The 23,498-nt window shown below is 41.7% G+C and overlaps 1 protein-coding gene and 1 long non-coding RNA gene across 7 annotated transcripts; one reads left to right on the top strand and one right to left on the bottom strand.

The window, feature by feature from the left end:
* Positions 1-1,061: 1,061 nt before the first annotated feature.
* SLC46A3 (solute carrier family 46 member 3) lies at positions 1,062-15,503 on the bottom strand. Of its 6 annotated transcripts, XR_012773801.1 has the most exons (8): positions 15,332-15,503; positions 14,950-15,162; positions 8,760-9,633; positions 8,233-8,316; positions 6,892-7,048; positions 4,859-5,203; positions 3,777-3,820; positions 2,318-2,450 (listed from the first exon to the last, which is right to left on the bottom strand). XR_012773801.1 is itself a non-coding variant. In XM_075490820.1 (6 exons), the coding sequence occupies exons 2-6, from the start codon at positions 15,139-15,141 to the stop codon at positions 2,213-2,215; spliced, it is 1,545 nt and encodes a 514-aa protein (XP_075346935.1). In that variant the 5' UTR covers positions 15,142-15,162; positions 15,332-15,503; the 3' UTR covers positions 1,062-2,212. The 6 variants fall into 6 exon arrangements, 2 of the variants coding, with proteins under 2 accessions (XP_075346935.1, XP_075346937.1); XR_012773799.1 differs by having other exon boundaries at positions 3,777-5,203; XR_012773802.1 differs by lacking the exon at positions 3,777-3,820 and having other exon boundaries at positions 2,336-2,450.
* A 303-nt stretch (positions 15,504-15,806) lies between these two features.
* Positions 15,807-23,403, top strand: LOC142405012 (uncharacterized). The gene is made up of 3 exons (XR_012774029.1): positions 15,807-16,291; positions 19,602-19,661; positions 23,318-23,403. It is a non-coding gene; the product is annotated as an uncharacterized LOC142405012 (long non-coding RNA).
* Positions 23,404-23,498: the final 95 nt, after the last annotated feature.

The raw sequence follows: 23,498 nt of genomic DNA, 5'->3' as shown, positions 1-23,498 counted from the left end.
TTGCGTTCCAAAATATATTTAATCATAAATCAAGAATCTCTTATCCACAACACAAACAGTGTTGTTCCTTTTTCTTGCAATATCTTTAAAGATCTTTAACTTCTGCACTGCCAATGGAGTCCTGCTACATACATTTTCTCCCCCCCCTGTTGACAGTTGTTCATGAGTGAGCCATTAAGCTTTTGTGTAGAATTGGAAGTATTGCTGTAAGAAGGGAGTTAAAGGTCAGGATTTTTTAATCTGTGTCCCTGAGAGAATATTCTGTTTTCTGAAAGTAGAAGCAAGTTCCACTTGGAGTTTAAAGAGGTGTTTTAAAATCCATTTGGGAACATAATCCAAATGAGCACTCCTAGATCTAGGTATTTTAGATTTCAGAGATTAAGAAAGAATGCAGTGCCTAATTGTGACAGTACACAATAAAGCTGCTGCAGTGAGAGCATGAAGATACAATGGTACTAGATGACAAATACAGAAATAATATTTTGTGGGTTTACCAAAATTGGATCTTAATTAAGGGAGAATGAGAGACATTCTTAAATACACGTTTTAAAGGAGCTGACACTGAAAGGCTTTTTGGGTGCTTAAGTGTCAGGGGGTGTTATTAAATTCAGGGTTGTAATGACTATTTTCTGATGTCATACATGTGCATGTGTCGTATATAAATTCTGCAAGGCAGCTAATATGATGTAGCATATTAGGAGGAAGAAAAATCTGTGGTTCAAAAGATGTCATCTCTCATCACATGTGGGGAGCTTGAAACAGTATTTCTAAGACAGGAACTGTCTTTATTCAGCAGGTTTTAATGACTTTGTTAAACTGCTAAGTGCACTCTGTGTTCTGTTGTAGATAATTTTAGCAGAAATATTGCTATAAACCTCTTCACAATCCTAAACATCTCTTGTGCTTTGCAATGTGCTTAAAGCTGCCACAAATTCCCTATGTATGTAGGCAAAAGCCTCTAGCTTCTGTCCTGTAAATTTTACAGGGCTTTTATGTGCATCTATTGCAAAACATTGCAGCAAATTAAAAACATTGAGATGACACAGTATGAGACACTTTACTGGCAGTTTTATTTGGTTTTATATTTAAACTTGTTTCATTTAAGAAGTGAAGCTTCTAAAATTGTCTTTCTCTTGAGAGTTGCAGAGATTAGAGGCTTGTGCTATGAAATGCAAACTATTTCATATGTATTTTTTGCTTTAGTGAGGTTAAACATAGGACCAATAAATTGAACATGCAAGCGTAGACCTAGTCACTATTTTGTTTTCCATAGCTGTCCTGGTCTTTCTGTGAGCTGATATACTTTATTAAATATCAGAATTGGCTGCTATTTTATAATTGGCAGGTGGCTTGGCAGTTTTGTATAAAGCAAAAGTAAACTGTTGTTACGAAGCAAGCTTGGGGTTCAGTAGCCTTTGTGTTGCTGCAGGCTCAAGCCAGAAAGACCGAGGGATTACCTTGCCAGGTCTGGGACAAATCAAGGTATGGGCATGGATTTTAGGAGGATTTTCAGGTCTGCCTTCATACCAGCACTGTTCCAGGAATAGGAATGCAGAAAACAGGGAGCCATCCCATAGTTGTACGCAGTTACTGGTAGCTTGTACACACAGTTACCTTGTAGCTCCCTGCCTTGGTGTATCTAGCTAGTTGGTCTTCCCTGGTGTTGGTTGAAAGACGGATGCTATTGTATCTGAGCAAAACTACACTAAGACAAGTAATTCAGTAGTTTCTCATTAGTGCTGTGAAGACTGGACAAAGATTAGGAGGCTGGAGGTAATTTCTAGATGGTTTTGTTCAAGGATTAGTATACTTTATTATAATCCTGGGTGAGATCAAGCCATATGCACAGCAAGGAAGCTAATTTTAGGGGTTAGCCAGGCTGGAAAGCAAATGGTATGTGTAAGAGGCATGTGCAAGAATTTATGCTTTTAATAGAGTAACGGGAGTCAAACAAAGAGCTTTTGAGATAAAAAGGAAGGGTTGCACTTGCTCAGTGCTGCAGGGTTGAGCTGGGGACTGGTCTTCCTGGCCCAGCCCCTTCTCCCCGTTTCATACAAGCCTCATTCTGTTAAGGCAGGCGCTGCAAGTAGCAACCTGTGGAGGCACACCAAGTGAGGTGTGCTGGCAAGTGTAGCTGGGACAGACCCTGCCTTGGTCTCACATTGGACCCAAGCCAGGCAAGGGGAGGAGGGTGCTTGTGGGTCCCCTGGTCTCACAGCTGCAACACAGCTGACTTCTTGCAGAGAGCAGTGCTGTCCCTGCCTCTTCTTGGTGCTGATGTTCTGAGCAGCATCCTTTCCTCTCTCCAAGCACAGGAGGGAGGCAAAAGCACATCTTCCTGCATGGCTGTTTGTTTGTTATGACCACAAAAAATAGATAACACCATAGTGCTGCTGCTTCTGTTCCTCCACCAGTCATCCTGTTCCTCCAACATTCCTCTACCAGTCATCCTGTTGGCCATTTATCAAAAAACAATGCAAGAAATACAAATACAATGTAGAGTTTAAAAAACCAAACTTCCTTATTTATTGCTGTCAAAATAATTTGCATTTATATACAAATAGAGCAACTACTATAAACTTGGAAGATTTTGATTTAATAATCTGAAGCACATTAGTATCTGGTTTCCTCAACTTGTGCCGTGTTAGGCACTTCAAAAACCACAGTTCATATCCTTCATGTGTTTTGACCTAAGCTTACAGCCAGTTCTAAATGCTATGTCTACCAGAAATACTTTGCAAACAGCAAGTACTTCGTACACCACAATCAAACCATAACAAAGCCATTCCTGAAGTGTACATGCACGTTCTCATTTGGCTAACAGAATGCCACGGCAGAACGGGCTTGCTTTGTTGCTACCTTCCGAGTGCTAGCAGAGGTGTGCATTGAAGAAGAGGAAGTGAAGGCACACACCCCTTCTTCATTTGCTTTACTTTTTCCCGGCAGTTTTGTGTGAAATAGTTAATTTCATAAAGCCTTACGTAACTGCATAACGAAGAGGCGAGGAAGACAATGTAATCTTTGTGCTGAAATCCTGTACATCAGTGTTTCCTTAATCTCTCTACAAATACTCATTATGTTTTGGACCTACTGATTATTGTAAAACTCAGTTCGCTTCTCCAACAAGTTGGCAGCAACTTGGGCACCTCAAGGGAGGAGAGTTAAGCAGTTTTATTTACTGGCTAGTGTCTAAGCTAGCTAGGAAAAGCTAACTATCTTTAATTGCCAATATCAGCCTTGGTAGTTCAGGACAGAAGTGTAAAAGCTGGCTATAGTTATTAGCTGTGTAAATATTCATTCCCCCTGTCCTGGATAAACAGCACTGTTTTCACCAGTGATGGGTAGGTAGTGGTCTCTTGGATAGTGTAAACGCTCCTTGACTTGAACCCTCTTCCAAACTTCTCCATGATCACGATATATAGCTTGGAAGCAATGCTGTTGTTCAAACAAAAAGGATCTACAATAGTAGCATCATGATGTGGTACTAATATTTTTTGGTGGAGTACCACTGAGAAGTTCTGCAGAAGTATTCTGTTCGTATGATGGCTATTAATGGCTGTAAGCAGATCATGGATTATACAGCACAGGCTATGTCTGTCTTCATTTTTTATCCTATGCTGTGTGCATGTGAAATCAGTTCCCACATCGTACTTGCTTTCCTAGAGATTTCCTTCTGTGAATGTCAATCACTTTACATTATTTTGATTCCTCACTTTACATTATTTTGATTCCTCTGCCTAATCCATTTTGGGGGAAGAGAGTCACATACAACCTACCTGTACTCTCAGGGATCAGAACAGTATTGGCTGTCAAACCCTCCCTGAAAAAAACACATGGGAGTGGTCCTTAACATGGTGTTATATTTATGCTTCTGCTGTATTGTGCATTCCAGAAGCTAATACTCTGGATAATTTCTACTTAAAGATCTCAAGCAAAAAGGTGAAGAGTCAATGCAGAAACTGATTCCTAGGTTTGGCAGTCTCACCAGTTTGCACTGTGGCCCTGGGCAAGTCATTTGTCCCCTCTGTTGATTTCTCTCTCTCTGCAACAGGGAGAATAATATTTATTATGGAAGGAGGTTCTTAATAGCATTTGTAAAGTACTCTGAAGATGAGAAATGCTGTTCAAATGCTCATAAATTATGCTGCATTCATTGCAAGATGATTAGATGCATGATTCAGATTTGGTCACCTTGTTTCAGAGTCGTTAAAAAAATAAAGATCCACTGAAAATAAATGCTATTACAGCCTTCCACTAGAAGAAACATTTAAGTTAAGTACAGTCAACTTAACTAGAAAACAAGAAATATCTGTGGGGCAAAAAATAGAGGTGTCTGTATGCAGTCCCTAATATATGGAAAACGTTAAAAATAAATGTGCAATATGGCTTCTGCAAAATGTACACATAGGCCTAACTTCACACTCTGCAAGCTGGAAATTTTCTAAGTATGACAGTTCTGTGTGAAAATTCATTTTAAGAACTAAGTCACAGGCATGGTCCACACATCATACATTAAACTTGCACAAACACTCTGCTAACTTCAGAGCAGTAAGTCTACTTATAGCAGGTGCAAGTACTGCCTCCAGTTTGGTTGCTTTCTGAAAAAAGTGCCTTTTAGTTTAGTAATTTTAGACAGGTTTGGGGGCTTCACTGTTAAGACAGGCCTTTTAAGATGTACACAGTGGACCACGTCCTCAGCTGGCATGAGCTCCACTGACTTCAGCAGAATTGCCAGCACCCTCTGAGTTGATAAGCTTATCTCTGTCGCCCCATTTAGAATGATACAAGATGTATCACAATCCACAGCTGACATTCTCAAACTTGAGAAAGGGTAAGTGGAAAGAGAGTATCATTCTACCTTATTTTTTTCTTCATGCTGAAAGCAGCATTAATATCTCCAATGCCAGACTATTTGCATAGTTAAGTATAAGAGCTAGCTTTATTCAAGTGCTAAAAAGAGACTGGATAAAAAGTGCTACCAATTTAGTGCTTATTGCTGCAGGGCCACTTTGAGATTGCATCTGCAACTGTTGTGTTATCTCTATGGTCTCTGTATGACAATGGTCTCTGCCACTACATGTCAGATTAGAAAACCCAGGTAGATGAATCCTTTGTTCAACTATCAATGCTCTCTATGCTGGATACTTCTTCAGGTACAAGCAGAGCCAAGTCCTCCCCATTCCAGCTTGTGCACAGAAGCCAGCTGTAAGACACAGATAAGACATATCTTTAGCTGAGATAGTTAAGTGTAGCATGCTGATTCAGCACCAAATGCACTTGATGGCTTCGTTACAGCCATCTTCTGTGACATAAAGCTGTTGACAAGCAATGACGGTACTTGTCCTTATTACACAGGTTAGACAATATCATTACTGCTGTCTTTGATAAGTACTAAACTACTATGCCTGATTTATTGCAGACTGGAACAACTACCCTTTCTGCTCTCAAATAGTAACACTGCATGACACTCTCAAAATAAAGGTTTTAGAGAAAGGCTGTTCAAAGGGTGGGATATCTGAGACATTAATGACAGAAGGAAGAGAAAAATAACTTTCAAAAATGTATGGGGACGATGGACTACAGCCCTGATTGCAGAATGGACTAACTGATGGTAAATATCTGTTGCCTTTTGCACAGAAGAGAATGCTTTCTTAACAGAAACTTTCTGTACCATACAGCACTGAACTAAACTAAAACTAGTATTTAGTAAAACAGAAGTATTTATTTGGCCTTTGTTAATATAACTGAATTCCTCATTTTTTAATTACTTTACTGAAGAGTATTCTCCACACACACACACAACCCCTTTGCTTCAATTCCCTCAGGTCTGAGACCTGAGTTACCTTAGTCTTGAGTTACCATTAGTGCAGCTTCTCTGAACAGATCAAGTAAAACACTGTAGTCAGGCAGGCACAGACTTGAAATTATGTGAAATGTTCTAAATCACAGCATTATCACTGCCTATTTAAAACTTAAAATGCAGCTGATGTAGACATAAAAGGTGACTGAGGTAAAGCCTAAGCATTAGGAAAAAAGATACAAGTCTCCAGCAAGAGTACCACCCTCTTAAGAAAAATAGCTCCCCCCCCCCGAATATAAATCTATCTAATGAAAAGTGATCCTTCCATCATTTAGATCTATGTTCCAACACCCTAAAAAGACATAATTTATACTGGAAAGAATGCACAGTGAAATTAGCTTTTGTGAATACTCAAGAATAATCATCTTTTGCTGTCAGTATTACTAGATGTTCACTAGATATTATTAGATACAAACACTATAGAGGCATATTTTTAAACATGTCTAGAGGTTTATTCATATGGCCCTTAAAGTTAGTGCAGATCTTTTACAGATTTTGATGGCACTGGGTCACAAGGTACCCACGACCAAGGACCAGGACAGATAACTTTCCATTAAATTCACTGGGTGATTGGTCATGTTTACAACCCTCATTAGCATCTAGAAGAGCTCAGACTGCAAAACTAAGCCCACGCCTTTCAAGTGATCTGTTACTTTTGTTCTGTGTGAAGGGCTTTCCTCAGGGGCACCTGTAAAGGTCTCAAACCAAGGGAAGGCGCACACATGGAGCCCAGGGTACGGTGTGTCCCACTAGTAGTACATTTGGGGGAATTCGGTGACAAGTTCACAGCACGGAGCTGAGGGGAGGTAGCTGGATCAGGGCCAGAATGGGACTGCTGATGGGAAATCTCCAGCAAAGGTGTAGGGGGGTAGGTGTTGAAGAGAGAAAAAGTGTGAAACTAGAGCTACTAGAGCACACTAGAAAACACTGAAGTTTGAGAACTACTGCACTAAACCATTCAGCTTCAACTCAGGTCAAAACATAAATTACTGGCAAAAGCAGTCAGAAGCACCCTCCTGATCTGTACTTACCACAGGACAGCCAGTGGAATTAGACAAAGGCCTGCTGATAAGAGGAAGCTAAAGCCTGAAAACCATGCAACAGTAGCTGCATAGAGAATATTAAAAACTGAAAGTGAAATAGTGCCGGTCACAACTTCTAAACAGGCAATACAAGCAAACACAGCACCTGCCAAAAACAAATGGATGGATTACAAACAAAACAAAATAAAACCAAAACTCCTTCAAAGTACTAAAGTTTTTAAACTTGTTTTGAAAGATCTATCTATCCACAGTATTTTAGCAAATACGCAAGTAACAAGCACATGAGTATCACATGTCTTCGCTATGAAAGAATATTCTGTGGGGACTCCTACAAAAGACTTGCTTTTTAAATGAAAAAAAAACCCAAACAAACACCAAAAGCCAAAAAACATTTTTCTGATGGAAACTATTTTTCTTTGGTACTATTCTGTCACCGTACCTACTTTCTTGAATCTGCTTATCACATAAAGTTCAAACTGTTTGTCCTCACTAACTATCCTTTGCCCCTTCCAATTCTCCTCTTGATTCTCACTCTTCCCTTTCTTGTTTCTTCCTTCTCTAATCTTTACCCTTATATACAGAAAAAGCTCTGATCTAACAAAGACTGCTGGTTCAGCACATAACCATCTCCTCCTCATATTTGGAAGGAAAGAAGCAACCTTTTTTGCACTGAACTACCCACTGGGGTGGGAGTCTATCCCACCAGTGTCTTGTTGAGCACATTTTCCCAAGCCGCATTCATATTCGTGGGACCATAAAGAAAATCACAATAGGTAAGCAGAAAAGGATGACAATAGGCAATCTGATTCCTGCATCAAACTACTCAAGTAGTCAAAGCCCTAAAGAATGCCAAGAAACTGCAAAAACAGAGGTGTACGTTAGCATAGTTCAGTACAAAGAGATCTTTGTTTTAATGTATAAAGATACATCTTTTAAAAAATAAAACCAAGCAACTCAGGTGAATGCTTCTAGAAAGTATATGTTCCCCTAAATCTGGTTACAGCAAAATATGGGGTACTAGAGCCACATTTTGAGGCCTGACGTGCCTTTTTCTGTGTTCCATATGGAAAGCACTTTGGGAGGTAATATGTTATATCTTTTGGGACACGTTTAAGTAGTGTCCACCCACAAAGCTGGGCACATAGCTCAGGATCCAAGTCTTTAATTGTTTTCAAGTGCTTTGAAGGTTGACCACCTACTGCTTACCTTTCTAAATTATTAAGTGTGACACTGACAAATAACACAAGTGTATCTTTCTCTGCATGCCAAAATCTTGTGAATGTAGAAGCACTTGTGAAATTGTATTGTTTAAAACCAAATTCTACTCACCCTGTTCACCAGTGAGAACTACTTTTGACAGCATGGATCGGAGAACGGGAATAGGCATAAAGCAGAGCAAAGATGGCACTCTTACTGTAAAGCAATGAATCAGCCATGAGACACTGAAGTAATAAAAAGGATTTTACAAATACTTTGCAAATGAATTCTTCACATACTTTTGAATGCTCAGTTCCCCAAACAGTAAAAAGCAATAGAAAAATCAAACTGGAAGTGCACTGAGACACAATTACCCAAGCACAGAGAAGTTAATAAATCCAATCTATCTATATTGCACTAAAACCAGATCATAAGCAAGTAATTCCATTCACTCTCCACACCCTTCATCTTTTAATTAAATCCTAAATCGGTCTGACCCAACCTTGTACATTTTACCTCTCTATGATCCTTTCGAGACAGTACGTCCAATATCTACCAACTGCACTCACTACAGAGAACATAGCAGTATTTTCTTTGTTGTCTGTATATTGTTGTTGTCTATATATTGTTGACCATGGAACGACTGATTCTGAACTCACCTAAAAACATGAGCAGGGTAGTTCTGGCAAAGGCGGCCATGACCATTCCTCCAATGTAAGAAAATATCCCAATGAAGACAATATAAATGTCTTTGAGACATTTAGAAAATAAATAAACTCCTAAAAAACTGGTCAGAGAGACAGAAGTGAACGCAGCTGCTCCATATCCAATGTATACTTCATTCCAGCAGAGTGGCTCATCCAGTTCATATAGCGTAAAAAGCGAACTCCCACCAACCATTGTAAACAAATAAGTCATAAATGTAAAAAGTAACACAATGATTAAAATTCTCTTTTTATAAGGGGCAGTTTTAAAAAGCATGTACACTCCAGAAAATGTCTCTCTAAGAAGTTCTTTACAAGATACTGGTGACTGGTGCTGGAATTCAGATAGGCCTACTGTATCTTCCAGAAAAAATATAATATAGATAATATTAATGACATGAAGGAGAGATGCTGTCACAAATGTCCATGTAAAGCCTATTCCTCTTAGAAAGTAGCCAGATGACAGTCCTGCCAATCCAGACACAACTCCAAAAATCAAATCCACCACAGCTATTCGTGTTGTCTTCTGCTTCTCATCGTGACACACGTCTGCTATAAAAGCAAAGCCTCCTCCAAGGAAAGTTGCCATACTGCCAAACAGTCCAGTAATAAATGCAACCGCAAATAGGATAGAGAGTGACAAGGAAAAATATGATATTACAGTGAGGCAAATATCAGCAATCAAAGCTCCCATTGATGGTAAAACTAAAGACCTTTTGCGTCCCTGGCGATCCCCGTTAGCTACAATGACAAAGGCAACTATAAGGCTGGGAACTGCCCCAGTTAAGTCCAACTGCATATTAAAAATAGAGGCTTTTTCTTGAACTTCCTGCAAACAAAAAACAAAAAGAATTGTAAATACTATAATACCTTGTAAAAAAAAAAAAAATCTATAGTAATATTATACATACATAATGACTAGCATGCAATATAATGTATAGCACAGTACATGTTTATAGATTATAAATTATATTATTATAAACCATAATACATACAATATCATTTTATAAGATTATATGACATTATATAATAAAATATACTACATTACTGTATGTTTATAAGAATGCATTATATTACAGTAATTGCTAATACAAAGGAATTACATATTCAAAGACTCCCACTTTTGTAATTTTACCTTCAATATTCCTCAAACATCCCTCATTACATTTTAAGCCAGAACTTATTTCTTAAGATGCAGTCTTACTAGTACTCTTGACAGAGAAGTTTCAATGGAGACAAGAGAACAATTCTTTTGAATGTGCATTTACAAGAACTGGTGCTTATACTGTAAGTATCTCCTTCAGTGCAGGGTATGGCAAAAGGACACCAGGCCTATTTTCATCTCAAAGAAAGACTGTTGCACTACTGATTTCTGAGATTGAGGAACACATCCCATGCTCCCTACTCACAGGAGATCATTTTTCTTCCTAAATAATCCTACCTAGAGGGTTACAAAGAAACAATTCACTAACTAGCACATTGTGCGAGTAAACAGATCAGGATTTGCTCTGACATCCCAGTGTACAATGTTAATAATAACAACAACCACAAATGTGAAACACAGCATTAAAAATTATACCAACTCGGCAGATATGTGAATTAACTAATTTTTAAAACACTGGAAAGCTCTGAGTTCAGAAACTTGAAATCAGTGATCTCTCTATAGATATGCTACAGCAGGTATTCACATAAGGAACAGCAGCTAACACTGTGACAATAAACTGTAAACACCCATTATGGGAAAAATTTCTGAGTTCTTTTTAACGGAAGTACCAAAATCAAATGTAGCTGAAAAACAAACAGTTAACAGAACATGAATGGCTGTGGAAAAAAGAACTAAAGAAAAGTCAATTTAAAAAAAGGCAATCTTGTTATGAAGCCAGCTGCTAAATGACGCTCAGCAAGCTAATTCAGATCTTGCTTTTAATGCATCGATGCAGGCTAGACAGACAGCAGCCACAGTGGCCCTTCAAAAGACAACCACCTGATCAGACAGAAGAGCAGCAGTGGAAAAGGAAGTAACTTAATTCGCTCAAACCCTTTATACTCTATAAGATAAACTTTCAGATGCAGAGAGTGAAGTCACTCTGAAAGTTTTCTTCAAGTTTTCTGAGGTATCACACTGACTTGGGCAGGGGTTGCACTCTTCAATCCGTAGCAGGTACAGCTGCATAAGTCTTCCCAAGCCATTCTCAGCCTGTATTCAAGCCATCTATATCCCACGTTTCAGGTATTTCTTCTGTAGCTAACATAATCCCCACTGAGTAGCATCCAAAGGATGAAAAAAACCCCTAGAATTTCCAGGAATGTACTTTGGGCAATTTTAAAAGCTGCTGAATGCTTTATAAAGTCATATTTGTATTTACAAGCAAAGACCATGAGTTTCTAGTTCAATCTCTTCATTTGGTTACCAGATATCGGGTTTTATTGCAAGAGGAAAATTCAACTGATCCTGAGGCCCTCAAGGAAAGCCCTCAAGATCCTCAGCACTCTGGAGTCTTTTACTCTCTTCCCTTGTGGTGTCTGACTACCTTAGGATTCATGATGTCCTGTCCACTGGCCAGCACTGTAGTCACCCTGGAAGGGTCAAAACCATGAAGACTGAACAAACAGAGATGGAAAATGATATTCTGATCTTTATCTCCTCCCCTGCTAACAAAGACAACTCTATGTGGTTGCAGGCATTGCTTCTTTATTAGGATCATTAGGTTCAAAGACGTGAGCGTCAAAGGAGTGCTAATACATTAGGTATAAAACTAGATGTTATGATGTATCATCTCAACCCACATTAACCATACAATACAAATATTATTGCTAAACCATAATGAAGTGTTAAACTGGAGGAATAAAACAACAAAGACTTGGGTTTCATTGTTTGGGAAGTAGATGTGCAACATAAAGAATGTGGCTACACATCTAGATACCACAAATGACCATAACCTTGCAGACATAAATGACTTGTTGAGAAGTAATGACTACTGATGAGAAGACTAAAAGAAAAAGTGCAGAAAAACTCCATTTAGAGTGTAAAGCACTCAACTGCCCACTTCACATTTTTATAAAATCAATGGAAAGGAATACAGAAAATGATAGGTCAAACCCATAGCTGCTTTAAAATCATGTTAAAATCATGTCTATTAAAATCAATGGGACTACATAAATTTGAAGAGAAAGGTCTAGTTCTTTAATCCGCAAATTCACTCTGAAAAAATGCTCAAGGTGGACAGAAATAGTTCTTAAAATCACATATTTCAAAATTAAAAGAATGAAAATGAAGAAGCAATTCACTTATACAAGGAATAAATTAAGAGACAAGTACAGTGCCTGAGGCACTGAAGGCACTTGAGGCACTACAGAACAATGTACAGGACATGATAAACTGCCAGGCTCATAAAATTAAAAAATATTACTGAGTAGCAAAGGAAAATGCATGGATTGGATAATAAATAAACCGGATGATAAATAATGTTTAATGATTAATAATATATCTCTTTCTGAGCTAAAAAAAGGATTATCCAAGTCAGTGATTGGAATGCTTCAACTTGTATTCAAATTACTTTTTAACTCATTTGATTATAAAATGACTAATTTCCTTCAAATTTTAAGAAATAATTAATCTAAATGCTGCAAAGGCTATCCATTTTGAACTATATTCTACTTTTTTTCAGGCTCCAAGTGATTTTTGTCTTCAATTTCCTTTTACATTTTGCTTTGAAATAGGTGAGATTTAGTAAAAAGCTGCTCCATTCTCAGAGTGGAAGGACTTATACTGAATTAACTATTAAGGGAAGTGCTCTTCTAAAAGTCAATGCCAAACAGGGCCTGTTGGGAATACTCCTGACAGCAAAATTTACAGCATCTGTAAACATAAGTCAGTTAGAATGGTCTTGGAAAATCCGGAACACCTGCTTCACATATCCTCAGCAAAGGGCTTAGAACTGCGTTACTAGTTCTACTCTTTTCTCCATACCCAGGATTATTACTCAGCACAGAGACTGGGTTCCACTGAAATTAATGGGTGTTTTGAGCATTTTACATTCTTATACTATGGTAACAAGTGTCGTATCAAAATGCAGGCGAGACATCCAGACAAGAGCATGACTGTTCAAAAGCTCATGCCTTGCTGGCAATCATTGAAATGGAGGGCATGGAAATTTGGCAGGAAAGGAAAACAAAGAAGTTCTATTGGCCATTATTCAACTACCGTCTTGAAGGATTCATGTTCTCAAATATAAAGTTAATTATACTTTGTATCCTTTATGCCAAAAAACCCTGTAATGTGTGAATTCACCACCACATCAATCAGAGACCCTATCTAAACTTCAGCTGAAATTAAGCACTCTGTTCCAGTGTTTTGCAAAAAGAAATAGCAAGTCTTATATCCTGAGCATAGGTGATGGCAATTTGAAAATCAGGTCGAATTTGGGGGGTTTCTAGCAAATGCAAAGTGCAGAAATGTTTGTGAAATGTAGGTTTCTTGATGGGCTCCAATATTAGAACTGTATGCACGATGTATGGTTTCCTTAGAGTTGCTCCTTCTATTGACATGACACCATTATGACAAAATGCCAACACTGGGGGAGTAACATACAAGCATTACTCAGACAATAATTGGTTGTTATCTCCAAATTAATTCCAATGGGTGGCATACATTACCTTCCTCGGCTGATGGGTCAGCCCAGAAAGCACGCTGGACTACAATTCTATCGACCTTTTTACTTTCACATTCTTTGTACTAAGACCAGCTTCTGTCACAATAAGGAAGAACCTACTCCACACTAAAAATCCTGAATTATTTCTTTGATCATCTTCAATGGAAGCATGTACCATTAAAAAAATTATTTTATACATGACAAATGAAGTAGATAAGCTCGGGTGTTCAGTCTTGCGCACACGCAGCACATCAGGGATTCATATCTGGGATGTGAGTGAAAATTTTCAGGTGCCGCTCTTTCAGCAGCATAGGGGAATGCCAGCTGACTGATTCCATCACTCCATCTTCTGTGTAATTTACAGTCCAATTCATCTACTTTTCTGACTCTACAGTGGTTTCACGTTCCACTTAATCCAACCTAACTGCCAGTTGTTGTTGCCAAGGATGGTTCTGTTGTACCTCTTCTGCAAATGTGTTCCCTCTGCCATCCTCATGTTAGATACAGCAATCATGTGGCCAGAGTGTGTCAGAGCAGTGCACTGCTTCAGAAAACACCACCACTCAAAAACCAACGAACTCAAAAAGAGAGATGAGTTTTTGTTGAATCAGTGCCCATATCAAACCCGAACCGTAGCCTGTAACTGTGGTATTGCAAGATACAACACATGGGGGGAAACAATGCAGGGGGAGGGGAAAGAAAAATGGGAGTATGATCATCTCTTCTGCTGGCAGCCCACAGTCAGTTCTGCTTAAGCATAGCATTAAAACTGCACTGGAAGTGCAAGAGAAGAGGTTCCAAGCAATGACTAGCTATGCAGCATGCTGAACTATGAAAAAGTGCTAAAAATGTAATTGGCCATGGGATGCTGTCATCTTGCCATCTTTATATTTCAACAAGGCAGACTAGCGCTGCTATGAATGGTAAATCATCAATTATGTTTGATTGTGCAAAGATCAGTTAAATAATTTTTCACATTTTAAAAATACAAAAATTTTTCTTAAACACCCCCCCTTTCTTCATACTTTTAATTCCTCTGAAATAAATGTATTCTAAGATAGATCTTATTCCTGAAAATTACAGGACATTTGCTAAAGTTTAGACAGTTACAGAGAACACTGAAGTCACAGAGACAACTGATGGCTCATAAACACATGCACAACTCCTGTGGAAGGAGGAGCCTTCAGTGGTACCCATTGTAACATCAGCCCAATGCCAATTTGGGCCAAATCCTCTGAGATGATTTTCAACTCCTGTTAAAGTATGAATTTACCTCAGCATCCTCCTGGACACAAATGTTTGTCTTTAAAGCACTACGACTACCTACAGCGCAACACAAGAGCAATAAGACAGTAAAGTGACAGCAGTTTACAAAACTACCGCTTTTCCATATATAAAAGGTTAAGTAAGGTTATATAAAGGAGGTTACGTCGAGACAGCACCTAATGGCTGCAAGTTTATGTACAACTGTATTTTTTTTTCTCCCCTCTTACCTTCTGCTTGATATAAGCCAGGCTACTTTTATTCTGTTCACAGCGACTGGCATTGCTATCGCTTATGAAAGTGGAGTTGTACTCTGCCTCCCACAGCTGCCGGTAGATGAACTGCTGCACCAGCGGGCTTGTCAGGGAAGACGCAAATATGTAGATGAAAATGACGGGCTCCACGCACAAAACCTTCCTCATTTCTGAGTCTGGGGTTTAATCCTGTGTATCAGAAAAGAAAACGCAGTTACTCACGACGTGAAAGGAAAACACCTGACCCGCCGGCACGCTCCGCCTTGGCCGCTGACAGCCCCTACCTGCCCGGGAGACCCCATCAACGAGTCCCCCCAGCGCGCCGGCACCGGCAGCGCCGGCTCCCGCTGCCGCCTACCTCGGCCGGGCTGTGCCCGCGGCGGGTGCCCCGCTCGCCGCCCGCTCTCCTCCGCCCCGCACCGGCCCCCGGCGGAGGTCACGCAGTGCCGGCGGTGCGTGACGCCCAGAGGCGGGACGAGGAGGACAGCCGCGTCCCTCAGCGGAAGAGTGTCCCCCGCCGGCCCGGCGCCGCCCCCCCGCGGGCCGCGGCCGCCCCGAGGACGAAGCAGGACGCCGCCATCTCGCCCCGGTGTCGGCGGAGGCTGCCCGGTGCCCCTCAGCCCCCCGCGGCCTGCAAGCGGGGCGGTGCCAGCGGAGGCTGCCCGGTGCCCCTCAGCCCCCCGCGGCCTGTGGGCGGGGCGCTGCGGCAGGCGGGCCCGCGGCCTGGCGCTGCCGGCCGAGCCGCCGGCCCGACGAGGGAGCCGCCGGCCCGACGAGGGATCTCCCGGAGCGGCGGCTGTCCCCGGGGGGCTCGACAGGACGAGGAGGGCCTGGGGGCAGCCCTCACCCGGGGGGAGGAGGAGAGCCACCCCCCCCGGTGTTGGCACCCATGCCAGGGGACGCACGGCGCTGCTGCTAGAAATCATAACAAATCAGCAGTTTCGTGATTCCGGCCCCGAGCAGCAGCGTGCCAAACATTGCTGTCGCTCGGTGTTTACTGAGCCAGACAGTGTTTTCGCCGGTTACGAAACGAGGATGTTTCTTATCAGCGGTGCCTCCGGCCTCGGCCTCGTTTGACACCTGTGTACTGGTGAACCCGGTGCTGCAGCTCCCGCTGCCCGGAGCTCAGCTGGGTCCCGAGGGGCCGGCCGGCCTGCCCGCCCGGACGCCTGCGGGGCTGACGCGGCCCCGCTCCGGCCGAGGAAGAAGCTGCGGGTTGTTTCTGCTCCGTGCTGCCGTGCGGTCCGCTCTCAGCTGAAATGGTTTAGAGGTTTTGTTATAGCTGCTCCCCTACCATACGCTCTCTTGGCTTGGCAGGGTGGGTAAAAGCAATGTTTGTTAGGCAACAGCTGGTCTCCGGTTAATACATCTCATTCTCTCAGAGTCTGACATAGCTGGTGCCGTGTGTCAGGGGAAAGGTGTGGTGGACTGTCTCTGTTGGCACAGCTGCTGTGCTGCGTGCTTCAGCTCTACACGAAAGGTCATGCTGGTGCAGATCCACAGTTGTGCTGTTTAAATATGACCTCTACCCGCCTTGATGTACACAATGGAGGGAGCATGCCCTGGCATCGGAGCTGTAAAGCTTCAGGATGTGTTTTCTTGTACAAACTACAGAAGCCTTGTCTGCTCACTGATGGTGGCTACTCGTTGGGTTATGGAGACTGGTTTCTCTCTGCTTTGAGGTGGGGTGATCTGGGGCGGACACCACAGTACCCCTGCTCTGTTCGTTCTCGTCAGTGCACTGTCATCTTAAGACAGTGAGATGATTCTGGCCTCCTCACAGGTGTGGTACAACAAGGAGAGATGACATAGTTGGGGAGTAGAAGCCTGAAGGACTTCCTTTCAGTCTTAAATACTGCTTTTCAGTTACAAGTATTGCAAAAAGTCATATTTGCTACAAGCACATCAAAACTTCAAAGGTTCTCTGATACAGCTTTTCTCTTAAAACAAGAAGTGCAGTTTAATAACTTCATGAATATTCAGTTCCTTCATAAACTGATTTGAAGCCAGATTAACTGTAACATGGGTCATATGATCTTGACTAAAGCTTTAATTTGTTTCACTGGCATGTGACATATCATTCGGCCCCAAATTTAGGGACAACACTGGCCTGTCATGTGTGTCTCAGCATAGCATCAACCCAATGTACAAGCTCAGTGGCCTTGATCATTTACTTGAGAGCTTGTTTGGTCTGGCATATAGCCCTGCTCACAGAGACACACAGACAGTCAGACGGTGATTCAAAAAAAGTGTGACTCTGGCCTGAGGTTAACTGTAGAGTATTGTCCTTCTCCTCGACCTATCCAGGTCCAAAGTCTGATTCATCTTGTGACAGTATTTTGTTTGTCACAAGGTAAAGGGAAAATGATCATGTGAGGGTTACATGCAAATGGGCTGCTAGACGAGAGGGGCTGTTCAGGTCACTCAGCCAGCTGTTAACATTTATTTGGACGTGGTGAAGAAGGGATTTTAAGCCTGTGGGAACTTTCTGCTGTTCCACAGAAGGATATTGTCCAGAGCCCCATTAGGTCTCTTGCTAGGTCCATCTGTGCTCAAGAGCATGTTGCTCATGACCACAAGTGTCTAAGTACAGGCCAGGTTGCTGGGCAAAACTCATTTTAGCTAGCAGTCCCTTCAGGACAGCCTTGCCAGTGCCGATGAGCAGAGCTCCAGCTCTGTGCTCTGGAGACGTCCTCCGCTTCTATCCTTCCTACCTCCAATAACTGTGTTTAAGTCTGGGCTTGGGTTTGCAGAGCCAAGTGGCTCCAGCAAAGTTGTGGCCTCGCCAATGCTGGAGGCAAGGCTGCGGCGTGAGCTGGGCACCTCTAAGCACCTGCTTATCTTTGTCCAACAGTTTGAAGTCTGCCCATGAGTATCTTCTAGTGTTGACAGGTAACATACACCCCTCACGCAGGTGCACTGGAACAGACTTGGCCCTCCCTTGTTCCCAGTCCCCCCCCTGCAAGGGGAACTAAAAACAATAGATGTGATTGAACTTTTAAGATCAGACTTAGCTGGGTGATGCTTATCTTTTGAAGCCAAGCATTTCCAAATAACAGAATACATGGCAAACTAGCTTCCTCTCTCCCCTATCACCAATATTTACATTGACCCAAATTTGAGTGGCGTAGCGGTGAATAGACTTCACAAAGGTCACAGGCATATGGTGGCTGCAGCTTTGCAGTTTGCCCTGCTTACTGACATCCTGAATGTGTGAAGAATCGAAGGAGCACATGTATTCGTTGTGGAGGTCAGGCTTTTGGGGAGCGCTTGCTAAGCTTCCAATCAAAAAATCTTAAAAACCAAACAGATTACTGATCTTTGAAGGTGGTATGTTGCTTATGTGTCAGAGCACGGAGAAAAGGATACATGTAATGAAGTTCAAAGTTCAGAACAGGAGACTTGAGAGATTCCACCAGCACTGGGCAAAGACATTATGCTACCTTCAGTGACAGAAATCTTCAGACAAAGCTTCCTGCTTTGTCTGAAGGAATTATGCATGACTTACGTGGCAAGATCTTGGCATTCAATGATTGCTATGATTGCATTCTCAGACAACTTTGTTGCTGCAAAAAAAGTGCAATTTTTAATTTTTTTATGTATATATATACACAAATCATTAATACTATAAACATTTTTTTTCTAGCAAATTCTTTTGATGAAGATGAAGTTGGAGACATTTTGGAGATCTGGATAGTCACATTTCTTTGCTGAAAGAATTAGTAGTGCTTTAATAAATAATATTGCCATGTAAAATGTGATTTTAATTGCCTTCTAAGAAGTTAAGTACTTTTTAAAGTTGGGGTGACTTTAATTTTCCATGTTAACAATCTACTGAGATCATGGAGGACCTTAGCCCTCTACAAATAATTTGTGGATTAGAGTGACAGTAAGGAGTATCATATCTACTTATATTCAGCTACTTATGTTTTAAAGGCTATCTTGGTAACAATGGTTAATACAAATTAAAAAAAGAAACATAGGGAAGAGAGAAGCACAGTTTCTGCAGAGAGTCAATTTTATACAAAATGCAGTTCTGCAGAAACCTTGCATATCCTGTGTCTTGCCCACGAGCGTGGCAAACGGAGATACATTAAGGAAGTTCTCCAAATAGTACCGCTGGGGGAAAGGAGAAGAGAATAAGCTCCATAATTCTGCAGAGGCATGCCTGGGTTTAGATGTAACTGTTTTGTTTTTGCAAGCCCTGACAACAGAGTAGTAACGAAGATTTAAACATGAGACTGAAAGAAAACATGATAAGGAAAATGTGTGCAACAAATCCAACCACACAGTTTTGAAAAGACAAGGAGAGACCGTTACCATCATGCAACCCAGAGAAAACTCATGCAGGTTTCATATCACTACTTTTCATTCAGTGCAGATCACCACTGATTTTCAGGGCCTAAAATTCGACCTTCGACTATTTACGCAGCTAAAGGCATCTGCCCCAGCAGGTGGTCGCTGACCTGCAGTGCAAGTAGTGCAGAGAGGCTCACACCTTCACCGCTCTCTCCTCCGACTGGCCCCATCTGCACTGTGTAGCATTCTGGTCTGAGTCTCCTCTTGCCCCATGGGGTAATTGAACGCCACAGATAATAATAAATAATAATATTTTTGTCTTTTTGCAGTCCATAACATCTGAAACAATGTGACTGAGTTCATCTGGTGTGGAAGAAGGTGCTTGAAGGGTAATACGTGTGGGCAAGGACATCCCACCGACCTGGTATCGCTGAAAACAGGAGTGTCGTTCTGAACCCCTCTGTCACAGCACGAGCACTACTGCTGACTGTAGTCTCCATGCCAGATGGTACTTGTTACTGTTCTTAAATGCTGTGCTGAAAATTTGTGCTTGTTTAAGTCCTCAGATGCTTGTACGGCATCAGGATTTATTTATTTTCTCTGAATTAGATAATCTTAGCAGAACTGATGTTCTTGCTGGCCTCTCCTTCACACACACCACATAACAGCAGCCATTTCCAAATGGTGTGGTTTATTCAGTATTTTTGCTTTTCAGTTATTTCCCTTCCATACTCATGTATTGGCAAGTCCTCAGTGCTTATCTCTGATTATCTCATATCTCAGATTTAGTGTTTCCACTGAAAGCCCTTCACCCTGGTGTCTTTTCTGTTTAGATGACTTGGTGGAGGAGAATTCTGCAGCTCCCTTCACGCTGGGTTCAGGTGTGGCGTGTGTGGACAGCCCATTGCGGTTTTGTCCAGTCCAAAACAAAGCTGCAAGGAGCTATTAGACCTTCTGTGGCTGGCTTTCAGGCTTCTTGAGGATTTGAAATGTATTTTATGCATAGTTACTTTATGCATAGCTGCTTAGTTCGGGGGGTGGTGGTGTGGTTTTTTTCTTCCTGTTTTGCTTTCAATTACATTTATCTATTAGACATATTCTTATCCCACAAGTGTGAGGGATAACAGTATGAAGGTTCTTCTTCACTGTAAATAGGTGGCTTAAGTTGCGTAAGCCTGACTGCATCGCTTAACGCAGAATTTCTACTGAGCTGTTCTACAGCTCCAAGTTAGCACCTTGCAAAAACGCTTTGAAAAATAACTAATGGTAATGCTGTCCTGCCTGCCACTCTCTGTCCCCTCCCTGTGAAGCTGTTTATTGGGTGGGGACGATCAGCAGCAGGCTGGAGATACTCCTGGTTACTGTGACTCAGCAAAGTGCTTCTCTCTTTGGCCTGTATTCCACTTCACCCGTTTGCATAAGTGGACAAAGGCATTCTTCTGCATACAAAAATCTTTTAATCTGAAACAGTGGGTTTCTTTTTCTTTAATGTAAACAATTCCTTAAAGAGAAGAATGAGGAAGTGAAAGTAAGCAGCTGGGGCAGGGCTGGAGTGGCTGCGTCTGAGTCACATGCTGTTGTGGTGCAGGAGGCTGTTAAATTTTATCTGCTCTTAAAATTTTGCTAAAGCAAAGTGGTTTTCCAGTTTGCTGAAGAAAAGTGCTTTTCAGTCCTAGTAAAGTTGGTGGGACTGGCCAGCTGCATTCCCATTTCAGAGACAAGGACTTAATCATCTGCCATCACCCTCAAGAGAGGCAGCAGCGTTTTGGGTAGCTTCACCAAGACCAGTAAGCAGAATGCAGTGTATTCAGGATACAAGTATTTAAGCTGAATACCATCAGGAGGACTGCCTGGTGGTGACAGACGAAGAGTTGTTCTGGTCTTTCAAAGCCAGTGGTAGAGTTGCTGCTGTTCTTCCAGGGCTCTGTGCGTCAGGCCTGAGGCTGAGTAGCCCTGCAAGGACTCAGAGACAAGTGACAAAGGCTCCATCACTTGGAGGAGTTTGAATTAGGGTGAGTGAGACTGGGCCAGTACCCCAGGCAGGGCATAGCTGATCTCATGTGCTCTTTCCAGTTTTGGATTCTCAGGGGAAAAAACAACTGGTCTCACAGGGGGAACCTGTGAAAGGTTTCAGTGGCAGCAGGACTCAACCCTGCCTTGCTTTGGTTTAGGTGCTAATGACATTTTTCTCACCAGTTGACCACCAAAGCTGTTCTTGACATTCAAAGCAGCAGGGGACACAATTATCAGTCCGTATTCCTATCCATCAGAAAATACCAAAATACAACATTTCCCTCATTTTCCAAACATCTGTCCAGATCTGTCCAGAAAGATCTGCAAAGTGGTGTTCAGTGTGCCCTGTTACTTCTTTAACTGAAATATCTCCTTCCTCAGCATGATTCTGCTGTGGGTTTGCGCACATAAACGTCACTGGGTATTTCTCCCAGTTACACTCTTTTTGTTTTAAAATAGTTGCAGGGACAGTAGGTTTCCTGATGGTCTGCTGGGTATCATTGAACAACAGCAGGGAATTCCCTGGGTTCTTCAAATTTTCACAGTGCCTGAAGCAGATTTGTCATGTACTGTTTTCAGACAAGTTTCTTGCAAGATCCACGAAGATGGCGTAATATTGTTGAAAATAATACGGCACTTGGATCCAGCTTTAGGCATCATAATAAGTGAATTTCTTTTAGAATAGTACTGAATGCTATTTACTGCTCCCACAGGGAAAGTAAATAATAGAGCAGCTCCATTCCTTTGGAAATTGAGCCACTTACAAAGGGGAGGTATTCAGTTTATCCAATTTAATAATAAGTGTGAAGCCTCAGTTTAAGCACCTTAAACAGGTCCTTTGGGGACTTATTAAACCCGACAACCTAACCATGACAGATGCAGTTCCTGGTTCAAAAAGTTCCTGAACTGCTGATTCCTGGAAGCAGGGAAGGTATACTGAGAACAGGCAACACATCTGCTTGTTTTCTGAGCATCTGCTGCTTGCCACTGTCAGAAAGGGGAATTTGAACTAGATGGGCTTTTGTCTACTCAGTATGGCCATACTTATTTTAGTAGGACTTCAGTGCTGATAGAAGAATAGAAGTAGCATTTTGAGAAGATTTCACAAAAACTGGGAGCGTAACATGGGATGTATGAGGCAAAGGCTGTGTGAATTAATGAAGAGGAGAAGGCACTCAAATAAGGTTGCATGAAGATGCATACTTCGGGTTATAAACATACACACTTACTTACAGTCTTGCCCTGAATTGTCCAGCTGTATAAACCAGGCTGCTGTAGTATCTAACCAGTCTCAGTTTGGCTGTGCTTTTTCTCTTCCACGCAGCCCAAGCTTTGTGTCAGAATTTCTTTCTCGATGACAGGAGTGTGCCTGGCATGGCTCTGCCATGGGAGAGGGTAACCAAGTAGGTCACAGTGTTGTAGCACACAGCTAAGGTAGAAAATAGCTCAGAAGGGAAATTTCTCCTTTAAGGTGCATCACTCCTGCTCAGTAAACCTTATTATTTCGTACCCTTTCTTTTTATTTCATTCTAGGGGCTATTTTTATTTTCATAAACAAGATACATGCTGTCACCCATCTCCAAGGGGTGAAAAGTGATGATCTCAGAGGTGCCAGTTGCCTCTGGAAAAGACCAGAAGGCCTGTGCAGTTCAATGGTTTGGCTGTAAGCTTGCTAGCATAAACTGCCTTAAAGGGCCACCAAGCCTCCTATCCTTGATTGAGGCCAACAGCAGATGTAGGGAAGAATGAAAACATGGGACAAGTGTAACTGGTAACCTCTCTCAGCCTCCAGCAGTTTGCATCTGAGGGGTTTTATGAAACAGATGTGATTTTAGGCACAGTTGACGATGGTTGTCATCTCACAGGATGGGGCTTTCAGGCTGGGGTAGGATATGAACGGAAAATCTTCCATTATATACATATAAGCTTGGCACTGTTAAAATTGTTTGGAGAATTTGTTACAATAGGAGTCAGTGCATTTTCTGAATGTGGTCTAGAGCTATATTCTTCTTTTTTTTTTTTTTTTCCCCAGGTAGCTGGCAAGAAGTTGCATGACATTGCAGAAAATCCTGGAGAAACTTCTAGTTCTCCACATGGGCCTGGATGTGTTGTTTTTTTTCTGTGAGAAGGTACAAGTATTTTCCAGATAGCTTTGCAAGTGACTTTCTGAACTAGATCAGAACTTGCTGAGCGTTAAGCTTGCCTCGCTGTGA

This window comes from Mycteria americana, chromosome 1 (genome assembly GCF_035582795.1).
Source record: "Mycteria americana isolate JAX WOST 10 ecotype Jacksonville Zoo and Gardens chromosome 1, USCA_MyAme_1.0, whole genome shotgun sequence".
Classification (NCBI taxonomy): domain Eukaryota; kingdom Metazoa; phylum Chordata; class Aves; order Ciconiiformes; family Ciconiidae; genus Mycteria; species Mycteria americana.
Note: the sequence above shows the minus strand (reverse complement) of the source record. Positions and strands in the feature narration are given on the sequence as shown.